This window comes from Euprymna scolopes, chromosome 1, assembly GCF_053919585.1.
Source record: "Euprymna scolopes isolate OS-2025 chromosome 1, ASM5391958v1, whole genome shotgun sequence".
Classification (NCBI taxonomy): Eukaryota; Metazoa; Mollusca; class Cephalopoda; order Sepiida; family Sepiolidae; genus Euprymna; species Euprymna scolopes.
In genome coordinates this window covers 176,777,744-176,797,538 of record NC_136482.1, presented here as the reverse complement: position 1 = coordinate 176,797,538, position 19,795 = coordinate 176,777,744, and the positions used below count along the sequence as shown (strand labels likewise).

Sequence of the window (19,795 nt, the reverse complement as noted above, 5' to 3'; positions counted from 1 at the left end):
GCTTTTTTTTTTTTTTTTTTTTTAATTTTTTTTTTTTTTTTTTTTTTTTTCTCGTCCATAAATGTTTATCTACCAAGTTGATCTTAAATATTGTATAATCAATCCATTATATTATCATTTTCAGTCCCCCACCCCTAATTTCTGGCTCGCATCTTATCTCGCAATTACTTATAACGTCACCAACTAACTTCGGAAGAACCCCCCCCCCCCATCCGATTTTGTTTTATATCATAAGTTGCTTAAAACGTGATTAGTTAAAGTTCAGAATAAAATCATGCTTTCTCTTAACGGTTAATTTAAAAAAAAAAAAATCTTCTGAACGCTATTAAAAGTTAAATTCTTCACTAGATTGGAGACGGAATGCGTTGTTGTGATAAGTGATTTTCTCTACTAATTCGCACTTTTTATTTTAAGATTCAAATATTAATAACTACATTTTATTTCAGTATTTAACTTATGTATTTCTGTTGTATTAAATGCTAGCTTTTTTTTTTTTTTTTTTTTAATTTTTTTTTTTTTTTTTTTTTTTTTTTTTCTCGTCCATAAATGTTTATCTACCAAGTTGATCTTAAATATTGTATAATCAATCCATTATATTATCATTTTCAGTCCCCCACCCCTAATTTCTGGCTCGCATCTTATCTCGCAATTACTTATAACGTCACCAACTAACTTCGGAAGAACCCCCCCCCATCCGATTTTGTTTTATATCATAAGTTGCTTAAAACGTGATTAGTTAAAGTTCAGAATAAAATCACGCTTTCTCTTAACGGTTAATTAAAAAAAAAAAAAAAAAAAAATCTTCTGAACGCTATTAAAAGTTAAATTCTTCACTAGATTGGAGACGGAATGCGTTGTTGTGATAAGTGATTTTCTCTACTAATTCGCACTTTTTATTTTAAGATTCAAATATTAATAACTACATTTTATTTCAGTATTTAACTTATGTATTTCTGTTGTATTAAATGCTAGCTTTTTTTTTTTTTTTTTTTTTTTTTTTTTTTCCTCGTCCATAAATGTTTATTTATCTACCGAGTTTATTGCAAAAATAGATTACCTAATTGTACTCATTTTTAGTTCGTGAGAGGGGAATCTATCACCATACTTTCCCTTAAACAGGTCCGTTGGACTTTTATTAAGTACAATACTTAATAGTTTTTTTTTGTTTTTTTTTTTTTTAATGGAGAGTAGAAAACGCATTGTGGATGCGTTATCGGCAGCTCCTGTTACTCTCGCTTCTTCTTATTTGTCCCTCAGTCCTCATTTTTTAAATGAGTGATTTTTCTGACAAAGGGAGAAGAAAAAGCTGTTTTCTAGGTTGGCAGTATTTTTGCGCGAACAGTTGGCAGAGTTGGTGGAAATTTTCTGTTTCTATGTCTATCCTTGTAGCCATGTCACTAGTAAGGGTGCTGGAGGTAAACGTTTTGTCTGGGCTGACGTTATCCGCCTGATAGTCAGGGACCCGAACCTTGGATTAACCACTAAGGAGGCTGTCCTATCAGCAGGTGCAAAGTACTGGGGCTGCTGTATTGCCATTTGGTGAATGGAATCTGGACCATGCAGTAGCTTCTGGTGGGGCCTCTCGATGCCATACTAGTGGGTAATTGTTACGGCTTTACCTTATCATGTGGTACAAAAATAAAATTCTTCGTTTCTTTTTCTCTCTTAGTTTCCCCTCTCTGTCCTGCTCTAAGTAAATCTGTCGACCTAGTCCACAAATTCCAAAATTTCATCATGACAAGTTTCAAGAAAAAATACACGATTAAACCCGGTTCTCCAACTTCCAACGTAGACCCCTACTACCATGTCTCCTTCTCCAACATCAGGGGTCTACGTTCTAACCTTCCAGAGGTTGAAACCCAATTACAGGAGACTAAACCAGACCTTTTATTTTTAAGTGAAACTGGCATTGGACAGGCTATTTCCCTAGATGAGTTTGCAATTACAGGATACTCTAACTTAACTTCTAAATCTGACCCCCAAGATCACCATGGGCATGGAATATGTGCCTATATTAAAGATAGCTTTCCATGTGGGAGGGACATCTCCAGGGAAGATCCTAACTTACCCTATATGTGCTTCCGGGTTGCTTTAGCTCACACTACTGCATTTATATTTACTCTCTATCGCCCCCACAACAGCGGAGTTACTATCTTTCAAAGCATATCTGAGAAAATTGACCAAGTCCTTTCTACTTATCCTTCAGCTAACATTCACGTATGTGGAGACTTCAATGTTCACAACGTCGAATGGTTGACCCACTCAAACAAGACCGATGATGAGGGGAGGTTCTGTCATGATTTCTCCATTGCCTATGACCTCACTCAGATTGTTCAGGAACCTACCCGTGTGCCCGATAATGACGGCCAGTATGCGAGCCTACTAGACCTTTTTCTCACAACTTGCCCTGAACTATGTTCAGTTTCTGTTCTGTCGCCTCTTGGATCTTCCGACCACTCTGTTGTATCAATTAAGATAAAAATGAAATGTAATAAGTCCCCAGACGTACCTCTTCATCGTACAGTATATCGATACACTAAGGCTGACTGGGATAGCTTCCGTACATTTATATCTGATCTACCTCTGCATTCCATATTTAAAAAGGATGTGTCCTCTATAGTATTAGACCTAACTGAATGGTTAATTGTAGGTATTGACCATTTCATACCCTCTAAAAAGTTTCAGCAAAAACCTAACAGCCAGCCATGGTTCTCTCCAGAATGTGCTGCTGCCATTGCGCACAGAAATCACTTTTTCCACTGCTTCAAACGTAATAGATGTATGGAAACTAAAGCCGTTTTCAGGACTGCCAGCAACCATTGTAAGAAAGTAATAAGGAACGCAAGAGAGTTGTATGCTCAATCTGTTAAGTCCAAAGTAGCTGAGCAGCGGCTTGGTTCCCACCAGTTTTGGCAAATAGCAAACAGAATCCTGAACAGAAACGTGTGCTCCATCCCAACTATTATCAATGGACCTGAGGTAATCTCGTCAGCATCAGACAAAGCCAAACTCTTTGTCAAGAACTTTGCAGCTAATTCTACCCTTTGCGACCAAGACCGCCAACCCCCAATATTTCCTCTTGTATCAGAAAACACGCTATGTGATATACGTATATCTGTACGTGATGTTGCCAAGCTAATCAAAAACCTTGATTCCAGTAAAGCAACTGGCCCTGATGGTATTCCAATTATAGTACTCAAAAAACTTCAACCTGAACTAGCGCCCATACTTACAAAACTGTTTAAACGTTGTCTTAAGGAGAATAGTTTCCCATCTCCCTGGAAAATCTCATCAGTATGCCCTGTATTTAAGAACTCAGGTGATCGCTCATCCCCCTCTCAGTACAGGCCAATAAGTCTCCTGTGTGTCATGAGTAAGTTGCTAGAATCTGTATTAAATACAGAAGTAATCAACCATCTCAACAAAAATAACCTTCTTAGTGACACTCAATATGGTTTCCGTTCTGCTAGATCTACAGCAGATGTCCTTACAGTTATATCGCATAGGATTAGCAAATCTCTCGACGGTGGCAATCTTTCTAGGGCAATTGCTCTTGACATATCTAAAGCCTTTGATAGGGTATGGCATAAAGGTTTACTTCATAAGATAGCTAGCTATGGTATAGCTGGAAAAGTCTTCTCAATTATTAAATCATTTCTTTCTGATAGGTTTATAAGAGTAGTAGTTGAGGGGCAAAAATCAGAAGCTCACAGAATTAATGCCGGTGTCCCTCAGGGATCCATCCTGGGCCCAACTCTTTTCCTGATCTACATTAATGATCTTCCAAATCATATCCTTACATCATTTGTAGACATTTATGCTGACGACACTACCATTTATGGTACCACATCTAAGACAGTAAACGAGCATGTTCTCTCCAATTCTCTCTCCTCTGATCTTGAGCACGTAGTACAATGGGGAAAGGAGTGGCTGGTTACTTTTAATGCATCTAAAACCAAGCTTCTCTCTTTACATCATCAACATTCTAATCCACATTTGTCATCAATTGAAATGAATGGCTCTCGTCTTCAGGAGGCCTCAAGTTTTGACAAGCTTCTGGGCTTGACCATTACTCCTGATCTTAAATGGAACACGTATATAAAATCTGTTGCCAAGGCCGCTGGAAAAATGGTGGGATCTTTCTATCGATCCAGTAGATATCTCACTGCTGATGCTATTCTCTATCTATATAAGAGCCAGGTACGTCCAAGGATGGAATACTGTTGCCGCATCTGGGCAGGAGCTGCTAGAAAGGACTTGTCCTGCCTTGATAGAGTTCAAAATAGACTTCGTAGCCTCGTAGGAGATGTCCTTTTCTCCTCCTTGCAACCTCTATCTCACAGAAGAGATGTTGCGAGTTTGTCTCTAATGTATCGTTATTTTCATGGAAAGTGTTCAACTGAGCTTCAATCTATGGTCCCCCCTCGCCAAACTTTCACAAGAAACACTCGTCTAGCTGTAAACACTATCAATAATTTCCCCCACTCTTTATCTGTGCCTAAACCTAAACGTAGATTCCATGAACAAAGCTTCTTTCTTAGAACTGCACGCCTGTGGAATTGTCTTCCGTTTTCCTGCTTTCCGGCTGACTACAATATGGTTTTGTTCAAGTCTAAAGTAAATAAGTTCTTGATGAGCCGTTCCATATAAGTTATTAAATTTACCAAATTTTCATTACTAATGATTACTATATTGACCAACTTCTACTGTACACTCTTTAACCCTTATCCTTGAGTGGCCTCTGGGCCTTGATAATGTGGTGATGTCTTTGTAAAAAAAAAAAAAAAAAAAAAAAAAAGGATTCGAACCGGGCCATCCATCCAGCTGAAGGGTGTGGAAAGGGTGTCTGTGCTCCTCCAGGCCCCTAACTACAGACCGGTTGACTTGCAAAGCAGCCTCGGCCATGGAGTCCCACGTAGACTCTTCTGTCAAGATTCGACTCAGGAGGCGAACCTCTCGATGACACTTCATTGGGCAGTGCCAAGCTTTCTTTGCATGGATGTTGAACACAGACTTCTCTGCGAATCCAAGATTTCCTCTTGTCCCAAAGAAGCAAGGATAGCTTGCTCTGAAGGGATTTTAGAAAGTTTGCAGACAGGAGGAGCGGAATGACTTAGATGGTGCACGCCTCCACTTTGCCCCTCAAAGATAATTTCGTTCAAATCCACTAATCAACTGCGGCTTTGAACTTTGACTTTACCTCCAACCAATTCTTTTCAAGCTGGAGACCCTGTTCGAATCACACGCCAAGGATTCGAACCGGGCCATCCATCCAGCTGAAGGGAGTGGAAAAGGTGTCTGTGCCCCTCCAGGCCCCCAACTACAGACCGGTTGACTTGCTGTGGTTGATTTTGGCCCGCCGTAGTCTTTTCATACTGTGTGAACACATCTGTCACTGCTTCAATTTCTCTGAAGCATGACACAAAGACGATGTCATCAGAGAAAGTGGAAACTCTGGCTCTTGATCTGCTAAGCAGAGCGATCTGCGCAGGACTAGACTTGCCTCCTCACACCTCAGCTTGCAAAGTAGCGGCTCCAACGCAAAGATGTAAAGCAGGGGAGACAGCGGACAGCCTTAATGCATGGACCAGGACATAGCAAAAGATTTCAAATACTTTTCGTTTTCCTATACGGAAGCCCAGTTTGAATTCGGCGACTTCTAGAACAGATGCCAAGAAGTGATGGTCAACTCTATCGAAAGCTTTGGATTGATCCAAATTGATCAGCGTGACTTCCATGTCATCTTCCATTCCTCCTTCTAAGATCATATGGATCAGGCACAAGTTGTTTTCAATTGATCTCATCTTCATGACATAGTTTTGCTCTGGTTCGACCAACTCGCCGATAACAACCTGCAGTTGATTCGATAGGACCTTGGCCAAAATCTTTAGCTCTATGTTTAGCATGGCCTGTAATAGTTTAATTGTTCCCTGCCATGCCAATCCGTTTTCCTCAGAAATGTGATCATTCCCTCTGTGACTTAACCCGGGATGGAACCCTCGTCAAACCAATGATTTAGCACGTCAGAATTGTTAGCAACATGAGTGACAGCCTCCAGGCGATCTGTTGCAACCGACCTGCTATAGTGCAGTCAGACAGAACCGCCTGCTCTGTTACCCTGGTCTCACAACTAGCCGCTCTGGTTACCTTGAGGCAGGAAGAGTCAGCCAAATAGTTACTAAATTCGTGAACAGGGAAATCAGATTGTTGCGTGAAACGCTCTTTGAAAAGTACTCAAAATCTCTCACATATCTCCAGATCGACCTCAGAGTGCGTTCATCCGAGTGCTTGACACTCGCGATATACTTATCCGAGCAACACATGAAAACCTCCCTACACATGTCTGTGTCAGAGTCCACAGCTTCATTGGCTACTTTTCTAACCCTAGCCCTAACTAGTTGGCCTTCATAACGCTTGCTAGCCTCACGTCGAAGGTCCTGCTTAGCTAGTTCTTGATCTATAGTATCCCCTACACCCGTGAACCTAGCTAACTTTTCTTCTAACTGCTTCTTCGTCCTGGCCTTATCTGCTGTGAGGTGATGAGAGTATGTGACGGAGCAGTTCCTAATCTTAATTTTTAGGCTGACCCACCACCTACTCCTTGTAACTGTCCCCACTAAAGCCTCTTGAATAAGCCTAGTTAGTTTCACCTGTAAGTCTTGTATCTATAGTAGGGAGGTATTCAATTTCCAGTACCTGCCTAGTTTGGGCCTATTCCCTAGATTCAGGTGTGCAATAACTAGTTTATAGTCCATATGGCCTAGCCAGTGGAACATGGAACAATCTAGGAACTCTATATCGCCTCTTTTTATTAACATCCTATCCAAATAGGTGTTTGGATACGAGTCTACACTACTGTTCCACGTCCACATCTCTGCCCCGGGTGCTCGACGTGAAACCTGTCGACCAGATTGCATCTACCCATCAGATCAGCAAGGCTAGTTTTGCACCTCTCCAACCTCTAGCTTCGCCTCCTACCTTATCTATATTGAAGTCAAGGATGGCATTCCAATTCTCAATTAGCACTATGCACTTTGGACCCACAACAAAAGCGTTGAGATCGCAGTAGAAGGAGACCATCTGTCGAGCAGTACTAGACGCATGAACTGCAGTGAACTGATACACACACTTTTTGATGGCAACATCAGCCATAACAAGCCTGTCCATGTCCCTATGAACAACGTTTATCATTATGGACAGGGTGCGTTTCATCAGCAGGGTGATGCCTTTCCCTCACGAATTCCCATATGTTGAAAAGACAGCATAATCTCTTGACAGAACATTAGAATCCCCAGAGGAAATGAAGTGCGTCTCCTGTAGCATGGCCATATCCACTCCCAAGGACAGGAGGTCTCTCCAGACATGAGCCACCCGGTTTGAGGACTTCAAGCCCCTCGCATTCAAACTTGCCAAGTTAAGAGTCATGATGGTTACTTACCTTACACAGCGTCACCCACAGTTGCAAAGTTCTCCGGTGAGAGGACATCGTTGCAATGTACCATGCTCAGTGTCGTCAATTCCTATATGTTTTGACTGCAGCGTGCAATGCCGCTGATGCCAAGAGGCTATGTTAATTTAAGAGCTTGGTACAGCGACGAGTGTACCAGATTTGGGACTCTTCCCTTGCATTGGGTTGGGAGTTCTTCCAGGGAAAGGTCATTGTCTTTTACTAATTCCATTCCCGGAATTGCTTCCTTGGCGGCCTCCACCATTTACCAAACCCGGGTTTTGCGACCGGCTGGTGACCTGATGAAGGCTGTCACAAGGGTGGTATCCGGGAAGTTGGTGGAGGATTCTATGTTTTTACCCCCTATCTGCCAGGTGTCTACCAGCAGCTTGAGATTTCTCCTTTGCTAGAGCAGGTCTATGCCGACAGACAGGGGGTCGATTTTGCATATGTCCTTCCCCAATTTAAAGGGAAGGGCTTTAGGGTCCTTTTTCTTGTGGCAAGAATGAGATGCCAATAGGCTTCTCCTCATCCATGGTTCTTTTTTTGTTTTTCAAGGGACCAGAGAGAAGTGGCATAGTTTTGGTCTCCCTCTTGCTTTTTACCTCCTCCTCATGTTTTCTTTTTTGTCCCTTGTCTATTGGGACTAGGAGGTTTTGGTCTTGCTACTGCTGTTGGAGTTGTTGCTGCTTCTACTGTTGTGGCTGCTCTTGTAGCTGTTGCAGCTGAACCTTTTCTGTTGATTAATGCTGAGTGTTGTTATTGACGTTTCTGATGCATTTCATCCATTTGCTGACAGTACATATCCGCTGTAATGGTTTCACCTGCATTCAAAAACTGTCATTGATGAGACCAGTCGCAGATCACCAAACATTCAGCATGACCTTCTTTTGGTGCAACTCTGGCTTTGGGAAGCATCATGGAGCTTCATCAGCATCTAACCACTGAGCTTAGCATTATCCATTCATCCAGCATGGCCATAGCTGATACTGAACTCACTGCATGAGTTTGTAGTGTAATTCAAATCTTGTTGGAAGCTGAATACTTGATGCTTTGCCAGGACTATCAAGTGCATTTTTTATCATTACACCATCACTAGACGGGATGCCAACCACAGCTTAGAGTCCCATCTATGTGTCAATTTTCTCAGATATGCTCTTAAAAATAGTAACTCTGCTGTTGTGGGGGTGATAGAGGGCAAATATAAATGCTGTGGTATAAGCAAGTGCAACCTGAAAATACATATAGTGAAAATTAGGGTCTTCTCTGGCGATGTTTCTACCACATGGAAAGCCATCTTTAATGTAGGCACATATTCCGTGTCCATCACGCCCTTGGGGGTCAAATTTGGATGTTAGAGTATCCTTTAATTACAAAATCATCTACGGTAATTGTCGGTCCAATGCCGGTTTCGCTTAGGAAAAATAGGTCTGGTTTAGTCTCCTGTAATTGGGATTCAACCTCTATAAGGTTGGAACGTAGACCCCTGATGTTGGAGAAGGACACATGGTAGTGGGGATCTACGTTGGAAGTTGGAGTTCTGGGTCTAATCGTGTATTTTTTCTGGAGATTTTCATGATAGAGTTTTTGGGATTTGTGGAACAGGCCGACAGAATTGGTTAGAGCAGGGCAGAGAGGGAAAGGAAGAAAGAAAAAGAAAAGAAACTTTTTTTTTATAGCACATGAAAAGGTAAAGTCGTAATAATTACCAACTAATATGGCATCGAAAAGCCTCACCAGAAGCTACTGCATGGTCCAAAATCCATTCACTAAATAGCAATACAGCAGTCCCAGTACTTTGCACCTGCTGATAGGACAGCCTCCTTAGTGGTTAAACCAAGGTTCGGGTCCCTGACTATCAGGTGGATAATGTCAGTCCAGATAAAACGTTTACCTCCAACACCCTTACTAGTGACATGGCCACAAGGACAGGCACAGAAAATTTCCGACATCTCAGGCTACCTGTTCACGCAAAATACTGCCGACCTAGAATACAGCTTTTTCTTCTCCCTTTATCAGAAAAATCACTCATAAATGAGGATTGAGGGACAAATTAGAAGAAGTGAGAGTTACGTGAGCTGTCGATAATGCATCCACAATGCATTGTCTACTCTCCATTAATTAAAAAAAATAATAAGTATTGTACTTATGATAAGTTCAATTGACATGTTATGGGGAAAGTGTGCTGATAGATTTCCCTCTCATTAACTGAAAATAATAAAAATGTTGGACCTATTTATGCTAGGTTTAAATCAATTATACATTTAATAAAAAAATAAAAAAAAATAAATATACATACATGAATTACAAACTGAAATAAAGATAATATTAATATTTGCATCTAATAAAAAGCATATCCCAAAGGCATGACAGGAAAACAAATGAACACATATCTAAAGAAATGGCAGAAACTGTAGTGAAGTAGAAAAAAAGAAATTAAAAAAAAAATATATAAGACACAGCTGTTCCTTCCAAAAGGTTGAGCTCTTCAACGTCCAAAAATAATTCACCGTCACAAAAAGAATTCACCGTCACTTCTTCCAACCGTCGTTTCACTCTCTGCGCTCTTCACCCTGCTTAAAAAAAAGTACCGTTTATATGCTGCCCATTTCTCCACTTATGCAAATTGACTATCAACCAGAGCCATCTAGTTTTCCATTTCTCCAAACAGCCAATTTGCAAAGGGGGACAACTCAAACCACACGCCCCCTTGATCTACACGATCATCACATGTCAACCCATCACGTAGTCGCTCAACCAACATGGCGGCCGTCTCTCTTGCTGCGATCTCCGCGGAGCCTCTTCGTGAACGTCGCTACTTGGCTCGACGTCGCTGTCTTCCTCTGATGACACCACTACCGGCCGCACATCAAGGATGTGGCGAGGGATGCCGTCGATAGATATATTGTTCGGGGACTGGACACTTGTCACAATGCCCCTCCCCCAGCATGTGGTACAGCGAGCATCAGGCGGTTTGATCCACACTTCCTCTCCCACTCACACAGTCGCTCGCTTCTCGCCTTCCTCCGTGGGTAATTGTGCAGTTCAGGGATGCCGCCACTCGTACTTGAAGACTTCCCTCTGCGGCACTGACTCCACTTTTTGCCCTGACTTTGGAGCCATATTATACCAGAAGACAGCTTCTGGCGGCGAAATCTGGCCCCTTTCAGCTATAGCCTTAATGGTCCTGTGATGCCGCTCCACAATTCCGTTTCCGCCTGGTCTATATGCAGCCTTGAAATAGCGCCGCACTCCCCACTTATCCAACACATTCTCCATGGCAGCTGAGCGAAAGGCAGTTCCATTGTCCATTAGCACTTCCGTCACTGGACCCCTCTCCAAAAACACCTCTTCCAAGACCTTTGCAATTTCACCTGCATTTTCCGCCTTGATCTCCCTCCAAATGGTTACTCTTCCTTGTCCACAGTCGACCATTGACAGATACGGCCTCTGTTGATAGTGCGTTACGTCTATCGCCAACCTGCTCCAGTTCTCTGCCACCTGAACCTCACCAACTTCGTGTCTACTCGGCGCAGGGTCGATTGATTGACACCGGCTGCATCTCTCAACCACTGTCCTAACGGCCTCCTTTGTGATTCTGGGGTCCACCTTCTGGCCAAGAACAAGGTTCTATCCACTCCAAAATGGTGCATGTCATGCAAATCCTTCAGAGTGTCTTCATTCAAACAACATATTGCAACAGCCGCCTCTTTCGGCGCCTTTAGCTAGGTCTTCCGCACCCTCGTCATCACATCTGCTCTGTTCTTCGCTGAAGGAACGATAGTGACCCTAAGTTGAAGATCAAATTCCCTAATCAGCTCCCTTAACATCATCAATCGACGCTTTACTAGCATCTCGGCAGCGCCTTTCGTCTTCACCCTCCTTTCTCCTGTAGCTTCGGACTGGATCCAAGAGAACACAGTGGCTGAGTCGGTCCTCACCTCAACATTCTGTAGCCCCCATTTCATGGCTAAGTTGATGCCCTTCATAACCGCATCCAGTTCCGCCACATTTATGTGAGCCACGTCGTCCTTCTTCCGCAACCAAGCAGCATCTTCTGCAGTAACACCACCTATCTCCAAGGTGACCCCCACTGCTATACAGCTTGCATCACATCACACAACACCTTCTGCACTGTTGGGTACATGCCAAACACCTCTCACTGGATCCTCCCTCTTCACCTCTTCAATAATCTCTCATAATGTCCACAGTCTCTTTATCAACTCCATCCTCCCACTTCGCTCCACTAGCTAGCCTTTTGATATAACTACATGCAGTCCATAGCCATCCTGCAATAGGGTAATGGCCCACCAGTCTTCCGCATATTGAGAAGAGTTCTCGCCTGCTCAATTTTTCCGACACCTCCGGGATCTCATTTCCCCTCCAGAACACTAACCGTCCTATCTGGTCCTTTCTTAGTTGGAGCCCTAACACAGCTCCTCCTTCCAACGATTCCGGGCATTTTGCAATTAGCCCAAAGCTGTTGAGGTGTTTTACTACGTCCTCCGAAGTTGTTACCGTCTCATCCACCAAAATATCATCAATGTAGGAACTGGTGGCTCTTCTGACTGCGTCCTCCTTGCTTAGCACCGTTTTGAGGATCGCTGCCATGATTTTTGGTGCAGAATTCAGGCCAAAACCCAACCTAGTCAGGCAGTACGTTCAGCCCTTGTATCTGACCAGCTGGTATTTCCAGATTTCCTGTGAAATGTGGATCTGTAGGTATGCAGATTTTAAATCCACAATCGTCGCAGCCTTCTGAATCTGCCTCCACTCTCGCATGGTCTCTCCGCACACGTCCATCACATCGCCTCCCATGTGACACGCAACGTGTACATTCAGCTCCCTGAAGTCCTGTACTGGCCGAACTTTTTGTTTTGTGGGCTGAACAACCGCCATTAACGGCAGCACACCTTCCACCTTCTCCGTTCATGAGATCCATCGGTCCACCTCCTTCTCAAATTCAACTCTTGTGCCTCCTCGCAACGTATGCTCGTAGCATTCCACTCTGTTGTTCAGTATGGGAGGTTCTCCCTTCCATGCCCACTTGACTGTCCATTTCTCACCATCAAAGTGTGCAGAGAAATCTTGGTCCTCTATCGTGCAACTTTTGTCTGACCCGGCCGTTCCTATGACACCTTTTTCGAATTGCACACCTTGATGTCCTCCAAATCTCACGGAGTTCCTATATACCGTAACGCCCCCTAGTCGAGCAATTGCATCCATCCCTAGCACCACATCGACACCCGTGACAATTTTGTTAATAACAATCGCTTGGATTGTTAGTGACATCCCACGTACCATCAACCGAACGATACTTGTGCCATTGCACTTCACCTCTCTGCCGTCAACTGCCGTAATGCTGCTGGTTCCATTGCATGTGTCAACGATGTCTTTGGTGACAATTGTTGAAGTACAGCCCGTGTCGACAAGGGCTTTTGCACTTCGTCCATTTAGGGTCACCTCTACTTGTGGTGACATACCCTGAAGCGCCTTCATCGAATAAGTGGGGTAGCCACTGGCACAGTGGCTTTCCCCTGTTCGTTTCCCTGGGGACAGAATCTGCTGATGTGGCCGACTTCCCCACAGCGGTAACACGTGACTTCTGGCTTTGGCTCCCTGCACTCCCTCGCCATATGGGGGCCTTGCCATCGGTAGCATCTGCCAGAGAACCTGGGTCTCTGCCACAGTCCTCTCTGCTTTTCATCCTTCACAATTTCCTGCTGCAGTTTGCTTCGTTGAGCGACAGCTACGATTCCCTGCTCACTCTCTTTTTTCCTGGCCAGCACCCTAGCCTGTGTAATCAACTCCGCCACCTCCATAGTATTTACACCGGGCAGTTGCTGCAGAGCTATAGAAATATGGTCCGGGAAGCCATTGATAAAGGCCATCTTAACCATCTGTCGACGGCCTCCTCCATTGAATTCTGCTAGTCCCGTCAACCTCCTGATATTGTTGGCGTAAACATCGACAGGCTCTCCGGTCCACACCATACGGCTTAGTTTGCCATATGCCACAAACAGTCCTTCGGTAAATGCTTCCTTCAACTTTTCCTCAATGGCGTCAACAGACAGTCGATCCTCCTCCCGCATCTCCAGATATAGGGCCAGAGTATCACCATCAAGATATAGCGGTATCAAGCTGGCTACATCCGCGATGTCCCGCAACTTAGCGACAAGTTTAACCTTGGTCAGCCAGGTTATAACATCTCCCTCACCTCGCCAGAGAACGTCTTAAGCATTTCACTGCTGATCCTCTTTGCTTCCATAGTTCACGCCGAAATAGCTTGTAGTGAAGTAGAAAAAAAGAAATTAAAAAAAAAATATATAAGACACAGCTGTTCCTTCCAAAAGGTTGAGCTCTTCAACGTCCAAAAATAATTCACCGTCACAAAAAGAATTCACCGTCACTTCTTCCAACCATCATTTCACTCTCTGCGCTCTTCACTTTGCTTAAAAAAAAGTACCGTTTATATGCTGCCCATTTCTCCACTTATGCAAATTGACTATCAACCAGAGCCATCTAGTTTTCCAATTCTCCAAACAGCCAATTTGCAAAGGGGGACAACTCAAACCACAGAAACACTAGAGAATGACCTCCAATCTGTAGTGGAATGGGGACAAAAATGGATGGTCACGTTCAATGCCGCCAAGACTAAACTAGTTTCCTTCAATAATTACAAGAAACCTTCTCCACCACCAATAGCAATGGCCAACGATTCTTTATCTGAGAGTACATCTTTCAAACACCTTGGCCTAACGTTCACAGGAAACATGAGTTGGAACAATTACATTGAGAGCATTGCCAGGGCCGCTGCAAGGAAAATAGGCTCTTTCTACTGTGCTAGAAAGCTACTAACACCCGAAAGTATCCTGCACCTCTATAAGGCCACCATTCGCCCATGTATGGAGTATTGTTGTCATATTTGGGCTGGTGCATCTGCTACTAGTCTCTCGCTCCTAGACAAAGTTCAAAAGAGAGTCGCCAATCTGATAGGCCCTGAACTGGCATCTAAGCTTCAGCCTCTGTCCCATCGACGAAATGTTGCATCCCTCTGCCTGTATTTTAATAGTGAATGCTCTGACGAACTGCAAGCACTTGTACCCCCACAATGTAAACACCCTCGACAAACCCGACAGGCAGCTAAATCTCAACCCTACACAGTAGAGATCCCTAGATGTAAAAGATCTTTCTACTCCAGTAGTTTCTTCCCCAGAACCGCTAGACTTTGGAATTCCATGCAGAAGTTTTTTTTTTTTTTTTTTTTTTTTTTTTACATGGGGGGGGGGGGTCACCACTTATCAAGGCCCGAAGGCCACTCAGGGATAAGGGTTATTACATGTACAGTAATCAATGAGATAGTATTGTAGTAATCATTAGTATTGGGGGTTTTGATAGAGTGTCTTACTTAAGGGGGCGGTTTGTCAGGAGTTTGTTTATGTTGGACTTGAAGACGTCCAAGTTGTAGTCAGGTGGGAAACAGGCAAGCGGCAGAGAGTTCCACAGCTGTGCAGTTCTAAGAAAGAAGCTTTGCTCATGGAATCTACGTTTGGATTTAGGCATAGATAAAGAGTGGGGAAAATTATTGACAGTAGTTTCAGCCAGACGGGTGTTTCTCGTGAAAGATTGGCGATGGGGGACGAGGGATTGGAGCTCAGACGAGCACCTGCCATGGAAATAATGATAAAACAAAGACAGGCTCGCAACGTCTCTTCTGTGGGAGAGAGGTTGCAGGAAAGAGAAAAGGTCATCCCCCACGAAACCACGAAGTCTATTTTGTTCTCTGTCAAGGCAGGATAGACTGTTTTTAGCAGCTCCTGCCCAGATGTGGCAGCAGTACTCCATCGTTGGACGTACTTGGTTTTTATATAGATAGAGAATTGCATTAGTAGTGAGATATCTTCTGGAGCGGTAGAAGGATCCTACCATTTTCCCAGCGTCCCTGGCAACAGATTTGATGTACGTGTTCCATTTCAGATCAGAAGTAAAGGTCAAACCCAGAAGCTTGTCAAAACATGGAGCCTCCCCAAGACGAGAGCCATCCATTTCAATTGATGCCAGATGGGGATCAGAGTGTTGATGATGTAAAGATAGAAGCTTGGTTTTGGATGCATTAAAAGTGACCAGCCACCTCTTCCCCCATTGTACCACATGCTCAAGATCAGAGGAGAGAGAATTAGAGAGAACTTTGTCATTTACGGCCTTTGATGTGTTGCCATAGATGGTCGTGTCATCAGCATAGATGTCAACGAATGATTTAAGTATGTGTTTTGGGAGATCATTGATGTAGATCAGGAAGAGAGTTGGGCCCAGAACGTGAATCGACATCTTGCTGCCCAAATCACTACATAGTACCCCAGTAGTTGTTGCCCCTGATAGTAGCCCCCTACACCAAAGTGGCAATGTGCCTTGTTTGGGGTGAAGATGTAATAAAAAATAAATAAATAAAAATAAAAATTCAACCACTTATCTGTTAAAAAGCGGCCCTCCTCAAATGTAATTTCTTTATCAATAACTGAAAATTTAGATAAGTAGTTTCTGCGAAAATAAAATGAATTCAAGAAGTTTCTTGGAAAAAACGAATTCGTTTTTTCCAAGAAGTGTTAAGCGACTTAATCGGTCAAAGGGAAATAATGCAGACGTTTTTAATAATTTCGCTGAATTACGAAAGAACTAATCCAGATCTAAACATTTTCTCCATTTTGAATATTTAACTTTTTTAATGATTTTCTTTAATTCTTTCAATAAAATTATAATTGGTAAATTCCTATTTCAGTCACCTAAATTATTTCAAGTTAAATGGTCTTCAGCATTACTCCCAAATAGCTTAAATCAGGTTTTAGTAAAAACAAATTAATAATATTAAAAACAGTAGGCAATAGTTATTTTTGCATTGTAAACGTGAACCGTCGAAATGAGAACTATCAGAAAAATATAGGCGCTATCTTAGAAAAAAAAAGTAGGGAATGAGGTTTCTGGTTTAAGAGCACATAATTCACATTTCAACAAGGGACATTTTTAAGTGCAGATGACACCTCTCTTCACTTTTTGTTTTTATTGGAAATTTTTAACAAACAAATAATTTTACTCTTTGTTTTTGTTTTTTTAGGTGCTTGTAGAAGGAAAGGCGATTTTTTAAAGTTAAGATTACAGAAGCGAAGCGGGGGACATAACTCAGATTGCTTATTTTAGGATGCATATTAGAGATTACTTTCAATTTTTTTGCTTATGGTTTGTTGTTTAATTAAACTACCTTTTATTTTAAAATATATTTCCGATATAAATTTACGAAATCACAACTGGAAATTATTCAAGTTTCAATTAGTTTAATTATTGTACAGTTTTTGCTGTTTGTTTAACTAAATAAGTACTTGTGCATTCATTGTACCGCGCTGAAATAATAGCGTTATTTAGAAAGCCATTCTTAACATAGGGAGCGGGTTTTGTAATTATTCTGCGCTTCCACTAACAATTTAATTTTTTTTTAAATCTTCCTTGTTTCACGATTTATCTCCTTTATTTGATCTGTTGCCTTTCCTTGTACAAGCACCGAAATTTTTAAACAAATAGTTTTACTCTTTGTTTTTTATAGCAATAATAATGGTTACCCTTGTGTCCTTAACAACGTTATGAACATGAGTTATGTGCCCTTTAGTTAAGTTTTCGGTTTGTTTATAAAAATGGTAGCTATAGGTGTAAGATAAAACTTTTTATCATTTATTTGCTTTTATTTATTTTTTCGTTTTGTTTTACTAAAATAACGTTTAAGTAAAAAATAAATAATTATTGGCCTGGGATTAATGTCGAAGCCATTTCACTGTAAATAATTTGATTGACCGAAATAAGATTTAACCAAGCAAGCTAATTAACCTGAATGTTTATTTCTTCTAAGAATTGGATACGCATTTTCTTTCTCTCTCTCTCTCTCTCTCTCTCTCTCTCTCTCTGTGATCGTAGAAGCAAAATTTGCACAAAGAAAAACAAAGGCCTAAATTTTGTGTTAATCATAAGATAATACGAACCTTTCCCGATGCCGTCCCACCTGCTATTCCAATTAAAAATGGCTTAGCTGGTCGCTCTATTCCTACAGAGTCGCTCGCATCCGAAGATGGAATAACGTTAGGGTCAGTAGAAGCCATGTTTTCATCAAATCAAGGAAAGGTAACTGCGAATGAAAACAAAATAATTGCGCATGTTCAAACCTCAAAGTAGCAGGTTTTGTTTTTTTTAATTCGTTTCTCTCGATCTATACTTTTTTAATATTTTGTTATGCCAATCGTGAAAATATTGCCACAATTCTTACAACTTAGGCACTCTCTCTTGGCGGTGCTAATGCACTTACTGATCCGCGCTATTTTTTTAAAATCGTGTTTCCAAGTTTAATTAAAGTTTTATGGTATGTTTTTTTTTTATTCAATTGTAAGGTTAAAGTACAGAATAGGTACAAAACCGTGGCTACCGAGTGGCCGTGACAAAACACCCTCCCCTCCCCATGTTAAGAATGGCTTTTTAAATAATAACGTTATTATTTCAGCAGGAATCAATAAATGCACTGCATCAGTGCATCAGTGCACTGCATCAGTACCCTCTTGGCTCTAAGCAGAGTAAATATGAGGAACCTAAATGTTATTTTTCGAGTGTTGTTATAGAGCTTTTTTTTTTTACTTTCATTTTTTAGATGCTTGCTTCTGATGCAATGCCTATGCAATTTATGGACGGTGCTTTTTTTTTTTTTTTTTTTTTTTAAGATAAGATTTTCATGGTTTATTTTCAAATCCACGGGGTACGAAAAAAGTGATAAAAAAAAAATTGTTTAGCAAATAAACGTTATCAGATGCAAGATAACTGTTCTACCTATCTGGAAAAGTTTTTAGTTGTTAAAACGTTTATTCGCTTCGAAAAACAGTGTCAAGTATGAAGTGAGAGCAAGAAAAATGGCCGCGAGCTGACACCTAAATATTTAAAGTTGGTAATTTCCAAAATAAGCGTGATGATTATCTAGCGTAAAAAATTAAAAATATTTTTTTCTTAAATATTATTATATGAGGAGGCATTTTCACTATAAAATTATTTTATTTTAAGTGGAGAAATCGCATTTTAAATGTGTCAAAAGTCTGTGAATCATCGCCAAGATGGCTGTCTGCCATGAAACCTTGACCTTCACGAAAAGCCTTGACCTTGCTAACCAAAAAACGAAATGTTATCAGCGGAACGCAACGAGAAAGTGATTAAAAAGAATACTTGGGTGCAAGCTAAACGTAAACTTTGCCGCCAACACGGTACATAGGCTCTCTTCGTCATGGCTGATGGAACAAGAGCCTGGTGTAAATAAAGGGTTCTGTTTGAAATTCTGTTCAAATTCGCAAGCTCGACAAGATACACTTGAAGAAGGTCGGAGGTTACATCGACCGAAACGTTGTGAAAATGACACGTAAGATGAAAACAGTAGTCAAAAGAATGCTATGCTTAAGTAGTTTGCGTGTGTTTCTCATTATGTGTGTGATACACTTGCCTAAGCTGACATGAAAAAGATGTGTGTGTATATTAGCATACCTGCATAGTTGGTGAGAGAGTGTGTCTATGAACTGTGTTTATATGTTCACTAAGTGGCGTGTGCGTGCTTTGCTGGGTGTATGGAAGTTTGTGTGTATCCTTTGTTGCATCCTTTTTAGGATATTTACCCCATGGGAGCCTGAGCACGACCATGTTATACGCACATACGTTATCTGTGAAAGTAAAAATATGTGTTGAAATTTGGAGTGAAGGTAGGTTCTCTCTACCGTGCTAGAAAGACACTAACGCCCGAAAGTATCCTGTACCTCTATAAGGCCACCATTCGCCCATGTATGGAGTATTGTTGTCATATTTGGGCTGGTGCATCTACCACTAGTCTCTCACTCCTAGACAAAGTTCAAAAGAGAGTCACCAATCTGATAGGTCCTGAACTGTCATCTAAACTTCAGCCCCTGTCCCATCGACGAAATGTTGCATCCCTCTGCCTTTTCTACGAGTATTTTAACGGCGAATGCTCTGACGAACTGCAAGCACTTGTGCTCCCTCAATGTAAAATACCCCCGACAAACCCGACAAGCAGCTAAATCCAACCCCTTCACAGTAGAGATCCCTAGATGCAAGAGAGCCTTCTACTTCAGTAGTTTCTTCCCCAGGACAGCTAGACTTTGGAATTTCCTGCCAGGTCCATGGTTCCCCAACTGTACTGACATGCTGAAGTTCAAGTGCAATGTGAACTGACATCTTGCTGCCCAACTCCCTACACAGTACCCCTGATGCCCATGTCCCTGATAGTAGCCCCCTACAACAAAGTGGCAATATGCCTTGTTTTGGGTG

The 19,795-nt window shown here is 41.9% G+C and overlaps 2 protein-coding genes across 2 annotated transcripts in view; one reads left to right on the top strand and one right to left on the bottom strand.

Annotated features, from left to right (window-relative positions):
* LOC145277751 (uridine-cytidine kinase 2-like) overlaps positions 1-17,609 on the bottom strand; it is a 69,365-nt gene extending 51,756 nt beyond the window's left edge. Inside the window, exon 1 of the mRNA XM_080129471.1 lies at positions 17,470-17,609. Coding sequence (XP_079985597.1) covers positions 17,470-17,586 — 117 coding nt within the window. The 5' untranslated portion in view covers positions 17,587-17,609. The remainder of the gene's footprint in view (positions 1-17,469) is intronic.
* Positions 17,475-19,795, top strand: part of LOC145277758 (GEL complex subunit OPTI-like) — a 30,935-nt gene continuing 28,614 nt past the window's right edge. Inside the window, exon 1 of the mRNA XM_080129493.1 lies at positions 17,475-17,608. Coding sequence (XP_079985619.1) covers positions 17,585-17,608 — 24 coding nt within the window. The 5' untranslated portion in view covers positions 17,475-17,584. The remainder of the gene's footprint in view (positions 17,609-19,795) is intronic.